At 40.9% G+C, this 24,434-nt stretch overlaps 2 protein-coding genes across 4 annotated transcripts in view; both read left to right on the forward strand.

Annotated features, from left to right (window-relative positions):
* The window catches only part of NMUR1 (neuromedin U receptor 1), a 96,929-nt gene extending 92,150 nt beyond the window's left edge, over nt 1-4,779 (forward strand). For all 3 annotated transcript variants that reach the window (XM_056565548.1, XM_056565547.1, XM_056565549.1), the window contains one exon: nt 3,604-4,779. In XM_056565548.1, the coding sequence (XP_056421523.1) occupies nt 3,604-4,001 (398 nt within the window). In that variant the 3' untranslated portion in view covers nt 4,002-4,779. The remainder of the gene's footprint in view (nt 1-3,603) is intronic.
* A 12,836-nt stretch (nt 4,780-17,615) lies between these two features.
* On the forward strand, nt 17,616-19,365 carry LOC130361009 (posterior protein-like). Its single transcript, XM_056563568.1, has one exon. It carries the CDS (start codon nt 17,616-17,618, stop codon nt 19,239-19,241), a length of 1,626 nt encoding a protein of 541 aa, XP_056419543.1. The 3' UTR covers nt 19,242-19,365.
* Nucleotides 19,366-24,434: the final 5,069 nt, after the last annotated feature.

The raw sequence follows: 24,434 nt of genomic DNA on the forward strand, positions 1-24,434 counted from the left end.
CCGTATTTATCGGCATATAACACGCATTTTTTAGGCTAAAATAAGCCGCTGCAGTTCAATGATTTAAAGCGGGCACTTTAAGTCAATGAACTGCAGCAGCTTTTGCAGGTGCAGAGACCTGCCGTCGCTGCCAGCTTCTCTGCCCCTGCCTGTTCTGGGGTCCAGAGACTGCTGCCGTCACTGCCCCATTGCCACCCCCATCCCCAGTTTTATAATTACCGGGTCAGGGCTGCTTCTGGCTCCGGCGTCTCCTGCGTCGTTGCTATGCGCTGCACAATGATGAGTGACATCTTAAACGCAACATCACCGTCAGTGGCCCGGCGCACAGTGACAGCTAAGGAAGCCTCCGGAGCCAGAAGCAGCGTGGACCCCGGGAACAGGTAATTATAAAACAGGGGATGGGGGAAGCAATGGGGGCAGTGGTGGCGGTGGCCTCTGGATAGCCAGGGGGAGAGAAGCGGCGGCAGCAGGACTCTAGACCTCAGGAAAGGCAGGGGGAGAGAAGCGGGCAGTGACGGCCTCTCTCCCCCTGCCTTTCCTGGGGGCTTCTGCGGCGTCAGAAACAGTATATCAGGGTATACACATGCACACACACGCACCCTCATTTTACCAAGGATATTTGGGTAAAAACCTTTTTTTACCCAAATATCCTTGGAAAAATGAGGGTGTGTGTTATAGGCCGGTGCGTGGTATACCCCGATAAATACGGTATATATCAGAGGAAGATATATTTCTTTCTGGAGTTCTTTTCAGCCTGACCACAGTTCTCTCTGCTGACACCTCTGTCCATGTCAGGAACTGTCCAGAGTACAAGCAAATCCCCATAGCAAACATCTGCTCTGGACAGTTCCTGACATGGACAGAGGTGTCAGCAGAGAGCAGTGTGGTCAGACTGAAAAGAACTCCAGAAAGAAAAGAACTTCCTCTGTAATATACAGCAGCTGAGAAATACTGGAAGGATTAAGATTTTTAAATAGAAGGAATTTACAAAACTGTTTATCTTTCTGGCACCAGTTGATTTGAAATTTTTTTTCCCACAGAAGTACCCCTTTAAGTTGTTGTGCAGATTTCACATTAGTCTTACTTACCACTTAAAATAGATCCGGAATTTCTGTACCTCTAGAGTAATAGGTGCTGCAGTTTCATTCCAAAAAGAGGAATAACAGTGTGAGTAAATAAAAATCAAATATTGCCTGTAAGTAATGCTACATTTATGGGCCAGGACAAAGTATTTTGTATCCCTAGGCAGGTAGGACAAACAGAGTCTCATATAGTGGTAGACAGCAGTTCTACTCAAGTCCTCTGCAGACCATATATATCATCACATTACAGTTATATCCAGGAACTAACAGGTGACATCTACTTTGATTGGAGTTATTTACTTTTGCCATCTTTTCCATTTGACGTAGACCAGGCATAGGCAACCTTCGGCAATGCAGAGGTTTTGGACTACATCTCCCATGATGCTCTTACAGCCAAAATGCTGCCAAAGCATCATGGGAGATGTAGTCCAAAACATCTGCAGTGCTGAAAGTTGCCTATGCCTGACCTAGACTACCATGAAGATCTCATGCATTCATCTTTGCAGAATCTGCCACACAAACACCTTAGTCTCCTTGCTTTTCCAGTGCCTTATTTCTTTTTGCCACTTCTATACAACCTCCCTATCCATAGTGCTTCAAATGGTACTCTGCATTGCCACAGTTGTCAACTGCATGTGCATCCTGAGCACATGTATACAGTTAAAAAAGGTGCTCATCTTGGGATGGATTTCCAGTGCTAACAACTAGTGATGAGCGGCATAGGCCATATTCGAATTCGCGATATTTCGTGAATATATGGACAACTATTCGTTATATATTCGGGAAATTCGCATATTCGTTATATTCGTTTTTTTTTGTGCATATGCGAAAATATATGCGCATATTTGCGAATATTGTGCCCTCCCTTCTTTAATGGTATAGGGAACTAATGGGCCAGTGTAGTGGTCTCCAACCTGCGGACCTCCAGATTCTGCAAAACTACAACTCCCAGCATGCAGGAACAACCGTTGGCTGCCCGTGCATGCTGGAGTTGTAGTTTTGCAACATCTTGAGGTCCGCAGGTTGGAGACCACTGTACTAGCCCATTAGTTTCCTATACCATTAAAGGAGTACTCTGGAGCAAAATATTTATTGTACATTGTAAAGCTAGCCCAAAGTTATATAATATCCTAAATTAGTTGCGCTTACTGCACGCTTATACGACTTTTTGGAAAACCGGAAGTGCAGCCAGTATCTCAAAATTATGAATTTCGTTCCCCTGTATTCAGCCTGCCGCGGCCATCTTCGTTACGAAACGTCATCACTGTAAAGGTCCTCCCCCGCTCCCATATTTTACATATTCATACATTCCTCGTTTGTGCAGCCGTCATTGGCTGGACTGCGCAAACGACTCTGAATGCCTCCCGCCTATCACATGAAGGTGAGCGCGCCGGCGCACTCAGAATTTCCCCGGGATCGAACATGTGACCACTCCTGGCCAATTATATCCCGGTTAGTTACGCTGCTGTAACAAACAGGGATATTCTTCAAACAATTTACACATGATTTCTATGTGTAACGTTTCAAAGGGGCGGGTTTAATATAATTACTAGGGAGGGGAAAGGATGAGGTAGAGGAGGGGTGAGAAGGACTGAAGCACAGAGGGACTGGAAGCTGGAGCAAGGCAGCATGGGGGATGATGATTTTTATGCAGAAGACTTGAAAAAAGCTGCACTCACCCACTGAGAAATATTTGCCAAACGATGCTTTATTCCAAGTGTCCATACAGCAGACTGCAAGTCAATAGATGGAGGTGCGGGGAGCGAGAGCCAAAGCTCTCAGGTGCGGGGGGCGTACACCAGACATCACTGTGACATGTACTGTGAACAAAGAAAAAAAAATCGAATATTCATAATTGCGAATATATAGTGCTATATTCGCAATATTCGTGAATTTGCGAATATGCGATATTCACGATTAAAATTTGAATTCCGAATATTCGTGAGCAACACTACTAACAACCGCCTGAAACTCAATGATCCAGCACAACCATTCATCTGCCTACATCTCATTTACAGCACAAACTGCAGAGGAAAGTCTGCAGGTTATTTCAGCAAAATTAGTTGTTTTCAGATGTCTGGAGCAAAACCTAAGTTTATCAACCAGAAGTCACATTATAAAAGAGGGTTCTTTCTAATGTGACAAATCCTTTAACATATTGGGAGAGATTTATCAAAACCTGTCCAGAGAAAAAGTTGCTGAGTTGCCAATAGCAACCAATCAGATTGCTTCTTTCATTTTTCAGAGGCCTTTTCAAAAATGAAAGAAGCGATCTGATTGGTTGCTATGGGCAACTCAGCAACTTTTCCTGTGGACAGGTTTTGATTAATCTCCCCCATTGTGATTAGCTTACTGTTAGGCGACCAAATATTGTTCGATTTTCTGAATATTCCTATAATATTCATTTTATTGTCTATCAACTATAGGCTCCAGACCAAAGATTTTACACTGTACATAGATAGGCTCCTCTGGTTACTAACAAGCTGAATGTTTTCACACACTGTCTTTTTTCTCCCTACAGTCATCCTTGTGGTGGTGTTTGGAATTTGTTGGGCTCCCTTCCATACTGAACGACTGATGTGGAGCTTCATTCATGACTGGTCAGAAGAAATGCACCAAATGTTTAGCTTTGTCCATGTAGTCTCTGGTGTGTTATTTTATCTAAGTTCAGCAGTCAACCCAATTCTGTACAACCTACTTTCCACACGTTTCCGGGAGATGTTCAAGGAAGTGATGTGTCACGGGAGGAAGAAGAAGTTAGGCTCGCGAAGATCGTCCCCTAGTGTTACAAGGGTTACCACACGGAGCACGGTGTGCGAGCATGTGCCAGGAAATGGACTTCCTTTTTCTGATGTAGATGAATTTGACATGTATGTGGAATGTGATAACGGGGCGAAAAATCAGTCATCTTTCTCTTAAACCACTTCCTTGATTCATTCATTGGTCAATGGGCAATAATGTAGCCTATATCATGTCTGCACAGTGAGCTCTAGCTCAACTGGATTTCCAGAATTTCAAAAATGAATTAATTTTTTCTGCCAGTTCAATACCCAGGTGGTAAATGAGTCAAAAAAGCTGCACATTACCTCAGACACTCAGGCCAGATAAATATAGTCTGTGTGACAACAGTACAGAGCAAATAACTCTTGATAGTCTTCTGAGTATTAGAATGCAATTTATCCCAGATTGGTGATGCTATATATGCTAATTGTTGGGTAAGCAATTCCGAATGTATCACCTATTTTTGCAGCACCCTCTCAGTCCTGCATTCCTTCTTACTTTAAAATGTCAGTAGCAGTAGAAATAGAGTGGGTCACATTCCACAAGCAAAAGCCAGAGAAGTTAGCGATCTGTTCATTGCAGTCTCTCACGCAGATAATAACTTTTGTGGGGCCAGTGCTGACTAACTTACTGTCATTTGTAAATGAGGAAGCACCCGGGGTGTATGAGATGAGTTCACTATGCCTTTATTACATACATGGCAGGTATAACACCCACTAATGTTGCCATGAACGTGCCTTGTCTAAGACAGTACTAAGTAACCCAGCAATGGGTTTCACATTCTAATTGGCAGAATGATGTGTAGAACTGCCTAGAAGTGGATATATCACCCAGGTCTGTGTGCTTCCTTCATATTTATGCTTAAAGGGGTACTCCACTGCTCAGCGTTTGGAACAAACTGTTCCGAATGCTGGAGCAAGCGCCAGGAGCTCGTGATATCATAGCCCCGCCCCCTCATGACATCACGCCCCCTCAATTCAAGTCTATAGGAGGGGGCGTGACAGCGTCACGCCCCCTCCTATAGACTTGCATTGTGGGGGCGTGACATCATGAGGGGGCCAGGCTATGATGTCCCGAGCTCCCGGTTTCGGCTTCAGCGTTCGGAAAAGTTTGTTCCAAACGCTGAGCAGCGGAGTACCCCTTTAATGCAACAATTCCATGTGATTCAGTGTTACCGTATTGTCTTGAACATAGCTGTAATTTTAGAGTAATGCTTGCTGCTAGAGATGAGCGAACTTACTGAAAATTTGATTCGTCACGAACTTCTCGGCTCGGCAGTTGATGACTTATCCTACATAAATTAGTTCAGCTTTCAGGAGTTCCGGTGGGCTGGAAAAGATGGATACAGTCCTAGGAAAGAGTCTCCTCGGACTGTATCCACCTTTTCCAGCCCACGGGAGCACCTGAAAGCAGAACTAATTTATGCAGGATAAGTCATCAATTACCGAGCCGAGAAGTTCGTGACAAATTGAATTTACTGTAAGTTTGCTCATCTCTACTTGCTGCTCTTGTTCACCTGGAATATAAGGTATGCAGTAATGAAAATCCAGCTTAAAGGAAAGCTTACAAATTGAAAAGTCAGCTATCATACAATTCTGGGTCTCTTATCATGTAAGGGTTATGTACTGTACTCTTATGTTCTATATTTCATATTACAGTAACATTTCTTTATTGTAGAAGCCTGTGGCAATTTTATTTTTCCACAAAAAATTTTTCTACAGCAGCTAGAATGTGTCAAACTCAACCCATTGGGCTATTTTTGGCTTTCTTAAAGGGGTTGTCAGTGATTTATTTTAAACATGTTTAATAGTTAAGCTAAGAATATAAAGAGAAAAGCCGACCTCATCTACAGCGATCCCCACCACAGCTGTTCCATTGGAGCCTAATCACACACTGCTCCCCATTTCCTAGTCTCTTCTTGACACAAAGAAATGCCCACTTGGCAAATTAATAGCCACAATGGAGATCTACCTCAGGCAGTGATTGGTTAAGTGTGCACTTCTTTATGTCGAGACATCACCAGGACATGGTGAGCTGCAGGGACTGGGCATCATCGGAATGACAACGAAGAATTATGGCAGAAGAGTCCAATTGGACACTGTCATTCCCCAACTGGGTTCTACCTAGCATGGAAAAGTTTTTTTTGAAATGGTAATAGAAACGGTTTCTCATGGGAACACATTAAAATAAGATATAAAAGCCGATGCTAGAATGTTCAAGCCTTGTCTTCAATGATTTCCTAGTTGAGATGACTGGAGTCTATAAATAAATATTAATATGGGCCATCTATAGAAAGGTGAATCAGTTTTGGCACTAGAAGATATGTGTACAAAAAATTCTGACTATTCTTTTCCCCCAAGGAGTAGAAGAGAGACACATAAGAAGCCTATTTGTATGCAGTATAAAGATGTGTCTCTGACTGCTTTGTGTACACACGTGAGAAGGAAATGTGCACTTACAGTAAGACGTAGCTTTCCAAAACCACTAACTGTCTCATAGAAACTGAACAAACCGCATGGGGCCAGACAATATTCTATGGATTTTCTAAGAAAATGATGTCAAGCACTTTGAACAGGCAATGTCAAGCTGGCAATTTACTACACAAGGTGTTTCTAGGCTAGTGTATCTTCTTTCATAATTACTGGTGACATTTTTATCTAAGCACAATGACTTAGAGTAGGTGATTTATAGGCAATTGTATCTTACACTGTGTATAGCATATAGTGATCAATCAAGATGTAGACTACAGACTGTCATAGAAACATTAAAATGTATGTATTTCTGTGTAATGTATGTATATAATGTCAACAACTATTTAAAGTCCTGTATTTGTATATGTAAATATGAAAAGTGAGTCTTTAAATTATGTTAAAAAAAATCACAAAAAAGAAAAAACAGGGTATTATTCAAATAAAGATAAAACATTATAAAATATTTTCCATTCATTTGGCATTTTTAGATTTCTTAGAATCAAGAATACATGCAGTCTACTGGCAGTTATAGTGTAGGATCACACGTAGTATCTGCAGCGTATTTGACACTGCGGATGCGCTACTGACCATTTCCTAGAGTGTGCCTCCTTCTGCCCATGTGTTCTGCGTTGTCTGCTCGTAGCAGCAATCCGCCACTAGAAGCAGACACACAGAGATCTGCGAGTCTCGTGCATGCACAGTGTACTTACAGAAATCACGGCTGCTCTCAGTTTAGCTCAGGGGGAAGGGGGAGCAACTGCGATGTCTGTGAGTACACTGCCCATGCGTGCACACCACTCACAGATCAGTTTGTCTGCTCATAGCAGACGGTTGCTGTTACGAGCACCCAACGCAGAGCACACGGGTACAGCAGGAGGCATACTGTAAGGACAGTCAGTAGCGCATCAGCAGCGTCAAATACACTGCGGATGCGCTATGTGTGACCTTAACCTAAAGGGGTAATCCGGGATTAAGTAAACATAGCTGCTTTCTTTCAAAACCAGCATCACACATGTTCTCAGGTTGTACGTGGTATTACAACCTGGCTTCTTTCACTACAAGGAAATTGAGTTTAAAGGGGTTATCCATTTTTTATATATCAACTGGCTCCAGAAAGTTTAACAGATTTGTAACTTACTTCTATTAAAAAAAACTTAATCCTTTCAGTACTTATGAGCTGCTGAAGTTGTGTTGTTCTTTTCTGTCTAAGTGCTCTCTGATGACACCTGTCTTGAGAACTGTCATGAGTAGAAGCAAATCCCCGTAGCAAACCTACTCTGTGCAGTTCCCGAGACAAGCAGAGATGTCAGCAGAGAGCACTGTTGTGGGACAGAAAAAGAACAACTCAACTTCAGCAGTTGATAATTATTGGAAGGATTAAGATTTTTTAATAGAAGTAATTTACAAATCTATATTACCTACAAGCCCAACACGACTAATAATTTAATCAACAACCTACAAAATTAGCCCAAAGATATAGTCAAAAAATTCATCTTTATTATGTATACAAAAACAGGTAGAATAACCACCCATAAAATGACCCACCCTTAAAAAAAAACCAACGCAAAGCTAAGCAGGATATCACTGGGATATATGCAGTAATCGGTAATGCCAATATACAGTCTAGCAGTATTAGTTTAGTCAGCACATAGGAGAACAATATCTTAAATCAACACAATACCTAATTGTGACATGCTGATGGCTTCCCAGTGATGATCCTGCAACCTCGACACGTGTTTCGGATGATTCCTTTCTCAAGAGGTTGTTAATTTACAAATCTGTTTAACTTTCTGGAGCCAGTTGATATATAACATTTTTTTTTTCCTGGAATACCCCTTTAAATACCACTCAAAAAACTTAGAAGAGTGGTGCCATTTGTGGAAGAAAGCACCTTTCGCTTTTTCCTCCTCGCCTTCTAGGAGCCATTACTTTTTTATTTTTCCAGACCAATTGTACTTTGCAGTGACACCTTTCATTTTCCCATAAAATGTATAGCAAAGCCAAAAAAAAGATTATTTGAAAAGAAAACCAAAATTTTGCAACTTGTGAACACTTCATGGTACACTTCAGTGCACTTCATGGTAAAAATTATATGTTCTCTTTATTCTGATGGTCAATGCGATTTAAACAATACCCAATTTATTGAGTACACTATGGTTCTATACATCCAATATCACTATATATATATATATATATATATATATATATATATATATTTAGGCCACTCTATATCACAATATTTGTATACCCAAGAAAATTATAGAGACAAACTGACCATATTGAATAAAATACCATCTTTATTTTTTCACAATACTAAAATGTTTTACATATATAACAATATAAAAAAGGTGTTTGGGGAACAAATTCCACAGCACTGATTAAAGTGCACAAAGGAGAATACCTTCAGGCACATGGACTGACTGCTGGTGCTCGGCGCATGCGCACCAATGAAGAGCTTTAATTCAATAGGTATATGTCACAACTAACAAATACCACTTTAGCTAGTAGGGTACCATTCTTCTCTGTTTAATGGGTGATCTTTTTATCATTAAGTACTATATTTTTAGCTGGTACTATAACCATACAAACATATATGTTTTACAATCAAAAAAGGGGTACTATAACAATACTGACATGTATGTATTACAATAAAAAAAAGTGCAAAGTGCTATGAGAAAATGTAATATATATATATATATATATATATATATATATATATATGACAGTCAAATGAAATGTAAAAATTTTACAATGTAAAACTTGTAAAATTGTAAACAATGTAAAATTACAATGTAATGTAAATTACAATGTAATGTAAATTACAATGTCAAATTTTACAATGTAAGTGAATAATATTACGTATTGCACATTTCCCTATATCCAATAATATATACCGTGCTCCCTATATTACATTATTGTGTATATGAGCTCTCTAAGGAGACCATATCAGACTATAAAAATGCAAGGCAAAGGAGGTATACGGCAAGTCGTGGACTGGATAGGTGAAGGTCAGGGCTTGCGGCACAGGTGTGAAGTCAGGAACGTAGCAGGAGGTCTATAGGCAGGCGGCACAGGAGCAAGGTCAGGTCACGGAACAATGGAGTCAGGAACACCGAAAAGGCAAGGCAAAGGAAAGCTTTCTCTCAGGCACAAGGCAACAAAGATCCGGCAAGGAGTGATGGGAGGTGCAGAAACTTATAACTGAGGTGCAGGTGTAACTAATAATTAAGGGCGTACTGGTACTTTAAATCAAAGAGCTCCGGCGCGTGTGTGCCCTAGGAGGCTGGGGGCACGCGTGCCAGTGCTGAGGGAGGACGGACAGGACAGCAAAGGGCAGAGATGAGTGACGAGCTGGGATTCACATGCGGGCACGTCCCACAATGCGGATCCTGGCCCCAGTAGCAGCACACATCTCATGTTGGAAGGACAGAGGAAAACACTAGAGCCGAGTCTCCAGGTGCAGCAGATCCAAAGAGAAAAGCGGATGTCCGGCTCCCAATACAGGATAAAATCAAACTTTTGTGAAAAAACTTAAATGCATACAGGTGGAAAAATATAGAAAAAACTAACAAAGGGTAAAACCACAAACGAAACTCCAACATGTTTCGACTTGCAACAAGTCTTACTCATGGCACATTACTGGGATACAACACCCAACTTATATATAACAGCACTAGGCACATGACCAGAAGTCTGAAGTGCACGCCCCTAATGAGTCATACCTTTGGGCGGAAAAAAAGAAAGCTCAATGGATAGCATACAAACGGTATATATACTACAAGAGATACTTTATGCCAGAAATATTATTATTGCATATACATTTGAACCAGAATTGTGATATATTGTATTATAACTAATCCAAAAATAAACACTAAAATTTTACTTTTATTATACCTAAATTTAAAGCAAAAAGAAAATAGGGTTCACTCAGACCAACATGTATTAAAATCGGAGATCCAGATATATATTCACATTGGCATGATGAAGGCCATAATTGATGTATTATCAGAAAACCAGTTGCTCCCACCAATCAGGAGACTTACAGTTAATGGTCCGTTATATGGTTACTAAAGGAAAAGATGGGGGGGGGGGGGGGGGGGGTAGGGTGGGAACACTGGTCATCTTATGCCTATCCCCTACTGACCATCATGGTGGACAACCCTGGTCCTAATTTCATCTAATGCCCTCTATTGTGCCCTGACGATTAGGGCAAGAAACGCGTCGGGACACAGCTGGGGTTTCACCCCACTAACATTTTCTTCACGTCTTGGTCCAGATAAGTTATATAGTTACATCAACTGCTCAGTCTCATTATTTATGTGCTTGTGTATGACCCTACTGTCGCCACCGGTATATATCACAGTCTATCTATATAATTATGATCTTTCTCACTATATGTATGCTATATCACGGTACCAATCATGGTTAATGTGTTGTAGGTTTGTAAACCGAGCATGTATCTATATGTTTTAGTGATACATATTATAGATATCTTTTTATTATAAAAAAAGATCTGAGACTGTGTGATACAAACTAGCTGTGTGAGACAGTACAAGACCCCACCAGCATTATAAACGCATATATAGATCTACTCAGTCGGATCTATAGCATAAGTGGTACCCTTATGACAGTAGTGACAACGGACCATTGTTGTCGTTTTCCTCCTAATAAGATCTATCTTAGGTGATATCCTTATGACAGTGGTGACAACAGGTCATTTCTATCCTTCTCCTACCCAAAGAGATAGATAGCCTATACAAGTGAGACAGAGAGCCTCCTTGTGGTCTATAGCACAGGGCGAGGCTAGTAAAAATAGGAGTAGGTTCCAGTACGGGGCCGCCCTTTCTAGGGCGATCACTCCGTCTAGGCTCAGGGGTAGTGAAGGAACCTTGTATAAAGGGCAAGTAGGTAGTGGCCGCCATCCATAGGCCCATATATCCCTAGGCCCTTCCCCCCATACCCCCCCTACCCCCCCCATCCTTTCCTTTAGTAACCATATAACGGACCATTAACTGTAAGTCTCCTGATTGGTGGGAGCAACTGGTTTTCTGATAATACATCAATTATGGCCTTCATCATGCCAATGTGAATATATATCAGGATCTCCGATTTTGATACATGTTGGTCTGAGTGGACCCTATTTTCTTTTTGCTTTAAATTTAGGTATAATAAAAGTTACATTTTAGTGTTTATTTTTGGATTAGTAATTTTTGGTTTGACACTAGTTGTATCCAAGATTCTGTGATAGTATATTGTATTATACATATAGAAACATAAGACAGAAGATGATCAATAGATATAAGATAAATCATTCCTGTAATTCATTATTACTTGCAAATAGCCGGTTGCCCAATGAGGTCAACACTTTCCCCGTCGCTGGCAAATTTGTTCATGGCATACTGGGAGGAGGTCGTCTTGTGTTCGCCAACCAATCCATTTTTCCATCTGATTGGCTGATATGGGCGTTACATAGTATACAAAAAAGAAGATTGCAGCAGCCCGCTTGGTCAAAAAATGGAGGCTCTTAACGCATATTTTGATCAAAACGTGTCCCCATCCACCACGCGGAGATGGCCTCTTGTCGGATGGGACTCTAAATGCTTAATCCACTCACCTCTGTTGGGCATATGGCCTCTGGCCGGGTGACATACAGGATCCACTATCAATTTAAAAACCTCTTGTGAAACAGGGAGGGGTGCATGACTAGAGAGGGTGCCACTCCTCCTAACTTGCATAGCAAAAACATTAAAAAGAAAAATAGCCAGCACTCTCAGGCTCTTAGCGCAATTTTTGATCAAAACGTGTCCCCCATCCACCACGCAGAGGTGGCCTCTTGTCTGATGGGACCCTAACATGCTTAAGACACTCACCTCTGTTGGGCATATGGCCTCTGACTGGGTGACATGCAGGATCCACTATCAATTTAAAAACCTCCTGTGAAACAAACAAAAAAGTTGCCACCCTGATCATGTGGTGCGGAATCTACCTATTAGTGAGTTTGTCTGAGCTAGAAGGGCATGTTTGGATGTCTTGGCCTACCAAAAAACATGTAGGGAAATTAGGATGAGATTACATGAGTGGGGTTATAACTCCCATTTAGTGGCAAGGGCAGAGGGGATTGTAAATTCAAAACCTGATGGTTACTATTTCCAATCCAATCAAAACAGAGGTGATAAGAAACAGTATTGGGGAGATTTATCAAAACCTGTGCAGAGGAAGAGTGGTGCAGTTGCCCATAGCCACCAATCAGATTGCTTCTTTCATTTTCCACAGGCCTCTTTAGAGGCCTGTGGAAAATGAAGGAAGCAATCTGATTTGTTGCTATGGGCAACTGCACCACTCTTCCTCTGCACAGGTTTTGATAAATCTCCCCCTATATTCCTACATTCTCTACACCATATTCGAGACAGTTTAATAACATTTGTAATATAATGCATAAACATTTACCATTGTTAAAAAAATGATGAAAACATGGCACAGATTTTAGATGGTGGCATTAGAGTTATTCCCCAAAGAGCACGGTCATTGCAAAATCGACTATCACCCAGTGAATTTCACAGTGAATGCAGAAAGGACACATGGTTAACAAGTAGAGGTAATTATAAGTGTGGTCATCCAGGATGTGGGACGTGTAAATATATGAAGAATTCTCCCACATTTAGTTCTTGTAAGACGGGACAACAATATAACATAGAAACACCAATTAATTGTCAGTCTTCACATGTAATATATATATACCATTGTCTGTGAAGACTGTACCTTACAATATATAGGATGTACTACAAGAAAACTAAGAACTAGGATACAGGAACACATGCACATACCTCACATGAATAGAGGTACAACTAGATCGATGTCGGGTTTCACAAAGCATGTGATAGAAGTACATTCTGGCTCTATTCCAAGGTGTAGAGTATCCAGCATAGAAAGAGTGCGCCCATCCCGAAGAGGAGGGGACTGGAGCAAGCAGGTATTCAGACGGGAGGCATTTTGGATACTGAATTTGAAGACTCACTTCCCGTCTGGCCTCAATAACAGGAATGATTTATCTTATGTCTATTGATCAGCTTCTGCTTTTGTCTTATGTTTCTATATGTATAGTACGATATATTACAATTCTGGTTAAAATGTATATGCAATAATAATATTTCTAGTAGTATATATGTATATACAGTATATATATATATATATATATATACCTTTTGTATGTTATCCATTGGGCTTTCTTTATTTCTCCACCCAAAGGTAAAACTTTTTAGGGACGTGCACTTCAGGCGTCTGGTCACGTGCCTAGTACTGTTATATATAAATTTTGTGTTGTATCCCAGTAATGTGCCATGAGTAAGACTTATTGACAAGTCAAAACGCGTTGGCGTTTAGTTTGTGGTTTTACCCTTTGTTTGTTTTTTCTATATTTTTCCACCTGTATGTTTTTAAGTTTTTTCATTAAAGTTTGGATTTTATGGAGGGGGCATGGCATCACATCACGAACACAGAAGCTCCAAGCTTCCGTGTCCTGGATGCCGACGCTGCCGGCCCGGAGATCCTTCGGATAGGGGATAAGATGTTTATCACCAGAGTAACCCTTTAATGGTACGGGAGCATTACAGTACCAAGACAGGTTATCAAGCTTGGGGTTATTTAGTTTGGAGAAAAGATGTCTTAGAGGTGATTTGATCACAACGTACAAATATTTGAATGGACAGTACAGAGATCTTTCAAGTGATCTTTTTTATTACTTTTATACCTCTACGTCTAGAGGAAGGATTCACCACTGTCAAAGAGATTCTTTACTGTAAGAGCAGTGAGACTATGGAACTCTTTGTTACATATTGGTGATGTCTGACTCCATAAACAAGTTCAAGAGGGCCTGGATGTTTTTTCTAGAAAAATGTATATTACAAGCAATAGATGCTAGATTTATGAGGATAGAAGATTGATCCAGGGATTTATTCTTAATGCCAAAGTCGGGAAGGAATTTTCCTCTGTTATGGGGCATCAGTCTCATGGAGGTTTGTTGCCTACCTCTGGATCAACATAGTAGGGTTTTAGGTTAAACTTGATGGACTCTTTTTTCAATCTTATTAACTATGAAGCTATGAATATAGAATTAGAAAAAAACATAAAGTGAGTATAATAGCAGGCTGAATTTCTATTATCAGAAAATAATGAACATTAGAGAGGCAGCTGAAAAAACTATGAATATAAGGTTATAGGAATCTAATTGAACCCCCTTAATAAGTATGAAGAGGAAATATTACTAGAGTGTGGATGTTGGATCAGTAATTTCATTTAATTTATTAAAGCAGAAATCTCCAACGGTGCATAATTTAATTAACTGACTATCGCATCGGGGGATAAACTCAAGAGATGACATACATGTGGTGCTGGGGATAAAATGCTAGACAGCAACATGAATATATAGAGAGATACAGTAGATATATACTACTGTAGATCAGAGAGCCATATATATTAGATTAGAAACAAGCAAGCATTGTTGCTTAAAGCATTATTTTTTTCTGTGATATGACAGGTACGGTCAAAAATATTGTTTTTATATGTTACTAGGTCATTTACAGAGTCTTTTTTATGTGTCTAGCTTCTGTATTTGGCTCACAAATACCTCGGTTCTTCTGCTCACTCATTCTGACATCTACTGCTCCGTAAAGAGCTTGCCCTCAATCACCATGCATTCACTTCCTCCCTGAGTCTGCTGTGCAGTGCTGGGTCTTATCACTCAATCACTGCAGGTTGCTCTGTAACCCCCTCCTCTCTGTTTTCCAACAGGACTGGGCACAGAGGAGGGCTAGTCCGGCCCTTACTTACTGGACTTTGTCCCAGCCTGTGTTTCAGCTGGGACAAAGATGATCCAGCAGGCGTAAAGAATAATGTTCTGGATGGTATGGGGACCTCTAGTGTCCTTTAATATATGCCATCATTGCTATTTAAAAAAAGGATCAATATTCTATGAAGTATAATAGGAAGGGTAAAGGGGTACTCAGCCCCCGGATATCTTATCCCCTATCCACCCGCTGGGACCTTTGGATAGAGCATAAGATGGTGATGGAGGCTTGGTGAGGGATTATGGCTCCCCCATTCCCCCCCCCCCCCCCCATCTTACCGGGCACTTTGTTCTTCCGATGGTTTGGGCCAAGGTCAGGGGCTGGAAATATTTGTGCACAGTGGACGGGTAATAGGTTAGGGTGGGTAGACCAGGTTCAGTAGTCAGGAATAGTGATGAGCGGCATTGGCCATATTTGAATTTGCGATATTTCGCGAATATATAGACGAATATTCGTTACATTTGCATATTCGCGTATTCGAGGAAGAAAACCGTAAGGGGGTGGGCAACTTTACTATTGGTTGCTAGGGATGTTGTTGATAACCTCTGACAAGTGTATTCGCATCATTGTAAGTGGCCCACAAGTGAAAAGAAGGAAAATGCGAATGTGCACATATGCTGAAAAATGAATATTCACAATTTAGAATAGTGAATATATTCGCAATATTCGCGATAAAAATTCGAAATGCGAATATTCGCGCCCATCACTAGTCAGGAACAAGCCAGGGTCAGACAGCATAGAGGAGATTTTAGACTGTAAACCCTTTCAGGCAGGGCCCTCTCCCCCTCTGCATGAATCTAATCTGTGTCATGTTCATAGTTTCTGCATTTGTATAAGGCCTCTTTTACATTGCCGTCAAGCTGCATTGTCGGCAATTCCATGAATTTTTGTGGAGAAAAAAATTGTTCATGCACTAATTTTATTCTCTGCAAAACTCCAGTAAATGGGATCCTTCAGGACCCAGTGGAGTCTGTTGTGCTATTACCCATTTTTGGGGCTCTTTGGTGCAAAAAGAGCCGAACAGACCCTTAAAGGGGTTATCCAGGAATAGAAAAACACAGGTAATTTATTTCCAAAATCGTTCCCTGTCTGTGTGCAGGTTGGGTGCAGTTCTGCAGCTCAGTTCCATTGAAACGAATGGAGCCAAGTTGAAATACCACACCCAACCTGGATAACCAGTTTTAACAGTTCGGAGCACAACGGCAATAGGAAATTAGCCTTATGTATTTTAACTCTTATCAATTGTAACGTGCCCTGGAACCAAGGGTGCTGTTGCAGCCAACATTGGCCACACTAATATAATTTTGATGTGTTTTTATTATGGACTCAAATATAATGGAATGCAGTGGAATTCATGGATGGAATGGGTGTAGGGTGTCTGCAGGACTGGCTCCAGGAATTGTGGTTGATGCAAACAGCTGATTAGACAATCATTTGCTTTCATCCTGTTTAAAGCCATACGATAAGCCTGGCACCTGAGTGATAAGAATGGAGGTGAGCTACAGTTCCTGTTACCTCCAATAATATAAGCCATAAAACCAGCCCCTGCGGTGTTGGATACAATGGACTGCAAATCATCCTGTCAGCCCACCAAGGTGTGATTCTCAAGGAAACTTGGACATCTTCAACACAGTATGGGACAACAAAGAAGACCCCCCCCCCCTCACTCAAGAAGACATCAAAAGGACAAGAACTGATTGCAATGCAAATAAACTGTAACTGTTCTGATTGGCCATGGAGATGTCTTGGGATGGGCAATGTATGGGTTATGTGTGTGGATGACTGCTATATATATTGTTACTTATAGGATGATGAGAGAGAGAGAGAGAGAGAGAGCACTTCCTGCCCCCTTCCTTTCACCTTCCCCTCTTCCTTGCACCCCTATCCCTTAATTAGTTAGGATCCCCCTTTGTATTTATATGTATATGTGTAGCTTGTAATAAACCCCTATAAAGATCCAGTTGTCCTCAATCAATTAGTAAGGCACCCCAAAAACAAAGCAGTTTCTACATTTGGCACCCCAGATGGGACTGTGATTTAAAATTCCACAGAGGATCCACAGGAAGGAATCTGCTTTGCTCCAAATTTCTAAGAGGAAAAGATCGAGGAACGAGGAATTTGGATCTTGGATACAAAGGAAATCCTGGTGAGTGTATTGTTTCATTTATGTTATTTGTAAGCTGATCCTAGCAAGTTTGGTGTAAATATTAATCAGGTTGTGTATGACATTTTATTTGTAGTGATTAGTTATAGCTGTAAAGGAAGTGTGACTTATTTTGTGTTTTTAGAAGTGAGTTTTACATTGGAGTAGGCCGAATATATGTTGTGTGAGACCATTGTTCTAGATAAGGTACTGGTCAGGTGAGGCCTAAGTTTTGCTTGTTGTTGTAGGAGTGGTTGTATTGTTAGTTTTGTTTGTATATTACTGTATTGTCAATATGGAACTTGTGGAGAAGTTTGTGGAGAAGCATGCCTCTGCTAAGTACCAGACATGTGTAGATGGATCTCTGGGAGATCAGTTTTTGGCATTGAGGATGCAGTGCCAGGAATATAATGGTAACATTGATTGTAAAAAGAAAAGCAAGAAGTGGAAGAAAGAAAAGTTAGGTAATGAAATCTTATTGCTTATGAAAATTAAGGAGATAGCGGAAGAGAAGGAGACCAAGTGGCAGAATGAGAGGAGGCAGATGAAAGAGAGTTTAGATAAGATTGCAGAGTTTGTTCTTGAAATTTCTGCTGAGTCCAGTAATGAATTGGGAAATTTAAAGGCAGAAATAGAGGAATTAACCGAAAGAAACAAAGGGCTGGTGGAGTTGGCAGAGAGGTATGAGCTTAAGGTTGGCTCTAACAGGTCCCATTTATTGTCTTTAGAGAATAAGATTAGTCAGATGGAGGTGGTGATAGCTGATTTAGAAGGGCAGCTGTCTAAAGCAAGATCCCAGCTAGTCAGCCAAGAGCAGCACATCCGGTCCCTTACATTGCATAAATGTAAAGTAACAAATATCTGCACAATCTCATCTATGGATGGGGGCGAGGTAACAGGCATGGTAGCTGATAGTCCTCCAGCATTGACCATCCAGGACAGACTTCATTTGTGTAAAGTTATTGGAGAATGTAATACAAGTGAATCACCCATAACTTTATCCAATAGGTTTGAAGCTGTAGTGAAGCAGTATCACCTAGATAACAAAGATGCCTGGTCTCTGCTCCGAGCTTGGCTTCCAGGGACATTGGCAGCGCAGTTAACATCTGCCCACATAGATGATAATGACCATAGAGGTGAAGAATTCAGGAGGAAGGAGCTGCAGCGTGTTTTGGGTGGGCGAGACATTAGGGGTGAAGATGCCTTAAGAAAGTTGCGGTTCAGGCGATGTGATGATCCGGTCATGTTTTGTAATGATTATCTCTCCCTATATAAGTGTGTTTATAACTGCCCAGAAATGTCTCAGGATGATACCAATTTCCTGTATTCCATGGCAAATAGATGTAACGTAGATTACACCACAAGATTGGCGCTGAGAAATACCAGCTCCCATGAGAAATGTATCAATATTTTGAGGGACTGGTGTGAAGGGTCAGGAGACAGGAATAAGACACCCGAAAACATATCTGTTGTGTATAGACCTAGGAGGAAATGGTGGGTTAGATATTGTTACAAATGTGGGAGACCAGGACATATTAAAAGATATTGTGAGACATCTAATGTGCACCCTGAGCCTATAGACCATTCATCACAGCAGGAGGTTAGCAGCGTTCAGCCTGAGGGGGAGAATACCACCCAGAATAAAGAGGTCACACAAAGGTGTGAAGAGATGGGTGATATGGAGACTGACCCTGTTATATTTACATCAAATTCCCCAACAAAACAGTGCCCTAATGTAAATGAGGAAGAGACAAAGAAACAGAAAGACACATCCCCTTGTGAACAGCAAAAGGCAGGCATTAATATCCCAATGTACAATCCATGGGGAAATCTGCCATTTTTGCTATTCTTGAGTTGGTCACAGATTGCTCTACCCCTATTGCTTAATAGCTCAGCACAGTCTGCTAATATGTGTTGGTAAACATTGAGGAACTTTGTTGTGCTAGATATGGACATATTGGTATAGATATAAATGACAGAACTATATTTGTTTTACATGTGTGTTTTTTGTATTCTAATTGTGTTTGTGTTTCTTTACAGACTGACCACCATTGTCATGTGATGTTGCAGCAAAGATACTAATCTCTATGCTTCTTCAACAGGTTATAAACTGTGAGACATCAACAAATGAAACTGGTTATCCTAGCAAATAATCTAGTGTATTTGGCCAATTCACTGATTTAAAGTCCATGTGGTTTTATCAATGAGCTCAAGTGTAGAGGGTCAATTGTTTGCAAACAATTATACAAATTAACATCCCATTGTGATGTGAAAGTGTTGTACTAACCTAGTGTTTTTATATAGGTGTATGTATGTCTGTTTTTCTTATGTCCTTTTCCAAACAGGTCACAGACTTCAATCATGAGCTGAAGATTGATAATTGAAATGTATAAAGAGTGACCACTACAAATCTGGGATTCCAGTGTGAATGCTATAGAATTGATTAGACCTTTACTCAGAATTACCTAAAGATGCATTGTGAGATAGATAAAAGTTGAGTTAATCTATGATATGTTTTATGTTGTCTGTTTATGTCCTGTTCATTGTGTATCTTGTGTCGACATTGTGTTATTTCTTTTATGCTCCAGATGACCAGGAGTATGTTTTTTTCTATTAAGCATATATTTTTGCTTTTGAAACAGCTGTGTTCATTGCTTAGATTTTTTAAAATTATTTTTTTTTTCTTTTTCCCAAAAAAATATTTTTCTTCCAATGCATTTTACCTTTTATTTTTTGATTGGTACCAATTTGTTTTTTCTTTTGGTACCAAAGGGGCGTTAAAATGTTTATTGGTCCAAAAAAGTTAATTGGTGTTAAAGATTTTAAGGATTTTTGTGAAACATTTTTCCCATTTGCATGCGTTCGTGGTATATGTGAGGGAATTGGGCTTCAAACAGGGATAAAGCGAGTGCAGCCATGCCAGGAATTTACCTTGCTTGTTACATCTAGGAAGTTTCTTCCTCCCTGTCAGTTAGTTAGGGATATGCCCTAATGTTAGTGCTAGCAAGGAGGAAACCAGGTTGGATTTGGATATTAGATGCACAATGCATGGAGGAAACACCATATAGGCCATGAGTCACTACAATTTAGCTGTATTTTCAATGATATATAGGAATTTTGATATTGTGGCATATATTATATTATACTGCTAAGAATCTGATACGGCTCTTGTTCTTTTGTTCCCAGGATCCTTTGTGAAGCAAAGACAAGATGTGCTGGTTCCTGGATGTGTATATAGGCCATACATGTGATGGCAACTAAATGAATCCCTCTGTCGGTCAAAGATTTCTTCAAATAATCCTATTAACAATTAAAAAGCAATGGTCTATCTACTGGTCACCAAGAGAGATCAGCTGGTGCAAACATGGCAAAATACATTCAATGGAAAGTGCCAAAACATGATGTCATGGAACATGTACCCATAAACTTAATTTGTTCAAAGAAATGAGAAACCCGATGGATACAGTTTCAGCTTGTCAGTTTGTTTTATACATGTAATTATGATATTGTCTTTTACTATTATGTATCTGTCAATGACACAGGTAGCTGTGTGTATAGGGGAACATGATATTTTATATAATTTATGTTGTTGGATACCCATTGATAGGAGTGTGAATGTAAGTGAATGGTGCGATGTTCATTTATGCCCAGTCTCTTCAAAATTGTTACCTCTACCAGTATGGCCCTGAGGAGGATCCAGAAGCTAAATGGACTTTTGCAATCTAGAGGACTGTGCAGAAGACTGTGGACTTCATTTTGGATGTGGCCCAAGTGTTTGTGTGCCATTCAGGCCCAAAGGGGCGTATGTTGCAGCCAACATTGGCCACACTAATATAATTTTGATGTGTTTTTATTATGGACTCAAATATAATGGAATGCAGTGGAATTCATGGATGGAATGGGTGTAGGGTGTCTGCAGGACTGGCTCCAGGAATTGTGGTTGATGCAAACAGCTGATTAGACAATCATTTGCTTTCATCCTGTTTAAAGCCATACGATAAGCCTGGCACCTGAGTGATAAGAATGGAGGTGAGCTACAGTTCCTGTTACCTCCAATAATATAAGCCATAAAACCAGCCCCTGCGGTGTTGGATACAATGGACTGCAAATCATCCTGTCAGCCCACCAAGGTGTGATTCTCAAGGAAACTTGGACATCTTCAACACAGTATGGGACAACAAAGAAGACCCCCCCCCCCTCACTCAAGAAGACATCAAAAGGACAAGAACTGATTGCAATGCAAATAAACTGTAACTGTTCTGATTGGCCATGGAGATGTCTTGGGATGGGCAATGTATGGGTTATGTGTGTGGATGACTGCTATATATATTGTTACTTATAGGATGATGAGAGAGAGAGAGAGAGAGAGAGCACTTCCTGCCCCCTTCCTTTCACCTTCCCCTCTTCCTTGCACCCCTATCCCTTAATTAGTTAGGATCCCCCTTTGTATTTATATGTATATGTGTAGCTTGTAATAAACCCCTATAAAGATCCAGTTGTCCTCAATCAATTAGTAAGGCACCCCAAAAACAAAGCAGTTTCTACAGGTGCTATATACATAAAAAGAAAAAGAAAGAAAAATAATATTAGTAATAATAATGATACAGCAAAATACAGGACAGAAGAAAGAGATGAGATCAGATAACAAACTAGGGTCAACAGAGTAATGATTTAGCATACAATAGAATAATTTGGCAGGACAGGAGCAACCATATTGCTCAGGCAGGATATATACCCAGTGAAGCTCTGTAATATACCTGTGATTGACCAGGATTGGCTGGAGAAGGATTTAGGTGTGCGTGCTGGCCTTTTACTATGCATAAGGGGTGCGTGCGCACACACCACAGGCACATTCAGTAGCAACAGCAGCAAGTGCATGGAAAAATGGGGAATTGTAGACTGCACAGCGTGGAGCAATGGTAACCAGAGTTTGCAGATGAGCGCGGAACAATAGTGTAACACACAGTAATATACTGTATTTAAGGGTCCAATGTTGCTGGTGTTCTCACCACCTGCCAAATTAAATCTGATGGCAAGAAATCCAGCTGGTAGAGCAGGATGTGCTGTTACAACCATATGTTTCCTGGAGATTTGTAAGCATACATTATTTGTAAGCTACATTATTTACTCAGAAGACAGCTGTATCTGTTAGAAAGTGAGGGTACTGCTCAGAAGATCATGGTGGAGTTAGAGCAGTACACCCTTCCAGAACACTGGTCGATTAGGCCGGTTTCAGGGGGCACTGTAGTGGATACCAGCGAGACACTGATTGTGGAGTTCTTTGGTCTTTACTGAGGAACGTAACAACAACAAAAACTTGAAGGTTGCTGAAACAGTACTGTTTTCCTCCTTCAAGGCGTCAACCGAATCTACTGGTGTAAACCTGACAGTCTCTCTTTTTTATCATGAACTAGGACAGAAGGAGCACTTACTCCACAGCAAGGGTTGCCACCTTTCTTGCAAAAAGGTACTGGCTATGCTAATTTGCATAATTAATTAAATGTATACACAGGATACACATATGCGGGGGAAATTTTGTCCAATTCTGACTTCTATAACTTTTTTATTTCTCCTTATACGGGCCTGTATAAGGGCTCATTTTTTGCGCCCCGATCTGTAGTTGGCTGTCCGGGCATGCTGAGAGTTGTAGTTTTGCAACAGCTGGAGGCGCTCTGGTTGGGAAACACAGGTATAACATATGGTGCAACATTCCGGGAGTTGGAGGATTGGTTGAATAAATACCAGCCATTGCATTGCCGCTTTTTTAAATCTATATATATAAGACTCAACGTGTGTGTATGTGTGTGTGTGTATGTGTGTGTGTGTGTGTGTAAGTGTGTGTATGTTCCAGCATCACATCCAAATGTCTAAAGATATTAAAGGAAATCTGTCATCAGAATCACCCGCACTAAACCTGTTACACAGGCTTGTAGTGCGGGTGATCCTGATTTAGGGTGCATTCCCACACGGCGTATTTGCTGCGTATTTGCTGCTGCGTATTTTATTTTCTCTGTTGAAGTCAATGGGTAGGAAAATACGCAGCACCAAATACGCAGCAAATACGCAGCAAAATACGCCGTGTGGGAACGTACCCTAAAACGCTTCTTACCTGGTTAAAATGGTTCAGCGGTTCCTCAGATATCTTTATTTTTAGTTTTCTGTTATTCCCTGGCTTGGGACTCAGTGGGAGGTGTTATCATCTCGGATAACACGTCACTCTAGCTGGGTGGAGCGGCCGCCCGGCTCATGAATATTCATGAACTTATCCTCGTAATCTAACTCCTTTTTCTAGGTCTGGTGGGGAGGGCCGCGCATGCGCCGCGTTCCGTACACCCGGAAGCGGCGTTCTCCCCCCGGCTTTTCACTCATGCTTCTTACTTCTTACTTACATCTTACTTGTATTGGGCCGCAGCTCGAGTGAAGCCGGAGGGAGAACACCGCTTCCGGGTGTACACAACGCGGCGCATGCGCGGCCCTCCCCACCAGACCTAGAAAAAGGAGTTAGATTACGAGGGTAAGTTCATGAATATTCATGAGCCGGGTGGCCGCTCCACCCAGCTAGAATGACGTGTAGCCGAGTCCGAGATGATAACAACTCCCACTGAGTCCCAAGACAGGGAATAACAGAAAACGAAAGATATCTTAAGAACCGCTGAACCATTTTAACCAGGTAAGAAGCGTTTTAATCAGGATCACCTGCACTACAAGCCTGTGTAACAGGTTTAGTGCGGGTGATTCTGATGACAGATTTCCTTTAACATGAAACATGGCACACATGTTACTAATATGTCAACAACAAACATAAGATAGGTGATTTAACCCTTACTCACCCCCATTGGCCGGGGTCGGGGTTTTTGTTTAAAGTCCCATACAAGTCTATGGGAAATATATGTTACTGCATAACTTCCAAACGGCTATAGATATTTCGATAATACTTGGTCACATGTTACTTATATGTCCATCTAAAATATAGGATAGTTAATTTAACTCTTAACTACCTCCATTTGTGAGGGTCAGGGTTTATGTTTAAAGTCCCATGCAAATCAAAGGGAAATGTATGTTTCCACATAACTTCCGTACGACTGGAGATATTTCAATATGAGGACGGGATGGG

This window comes from Hyla sarda, chromosome 3, assembly GCF_029499605.1.
Source record: "Hyla sarda isolate aHylSar1 chromosome 3, aHylSar1.hap1, whole genome shotgun sequence".
Lineage (NCBI taxonomy): Eukaryota > Metazoa > Chordata > Amphibia > Anura > Hylidae > Hyla > Hyla sarda.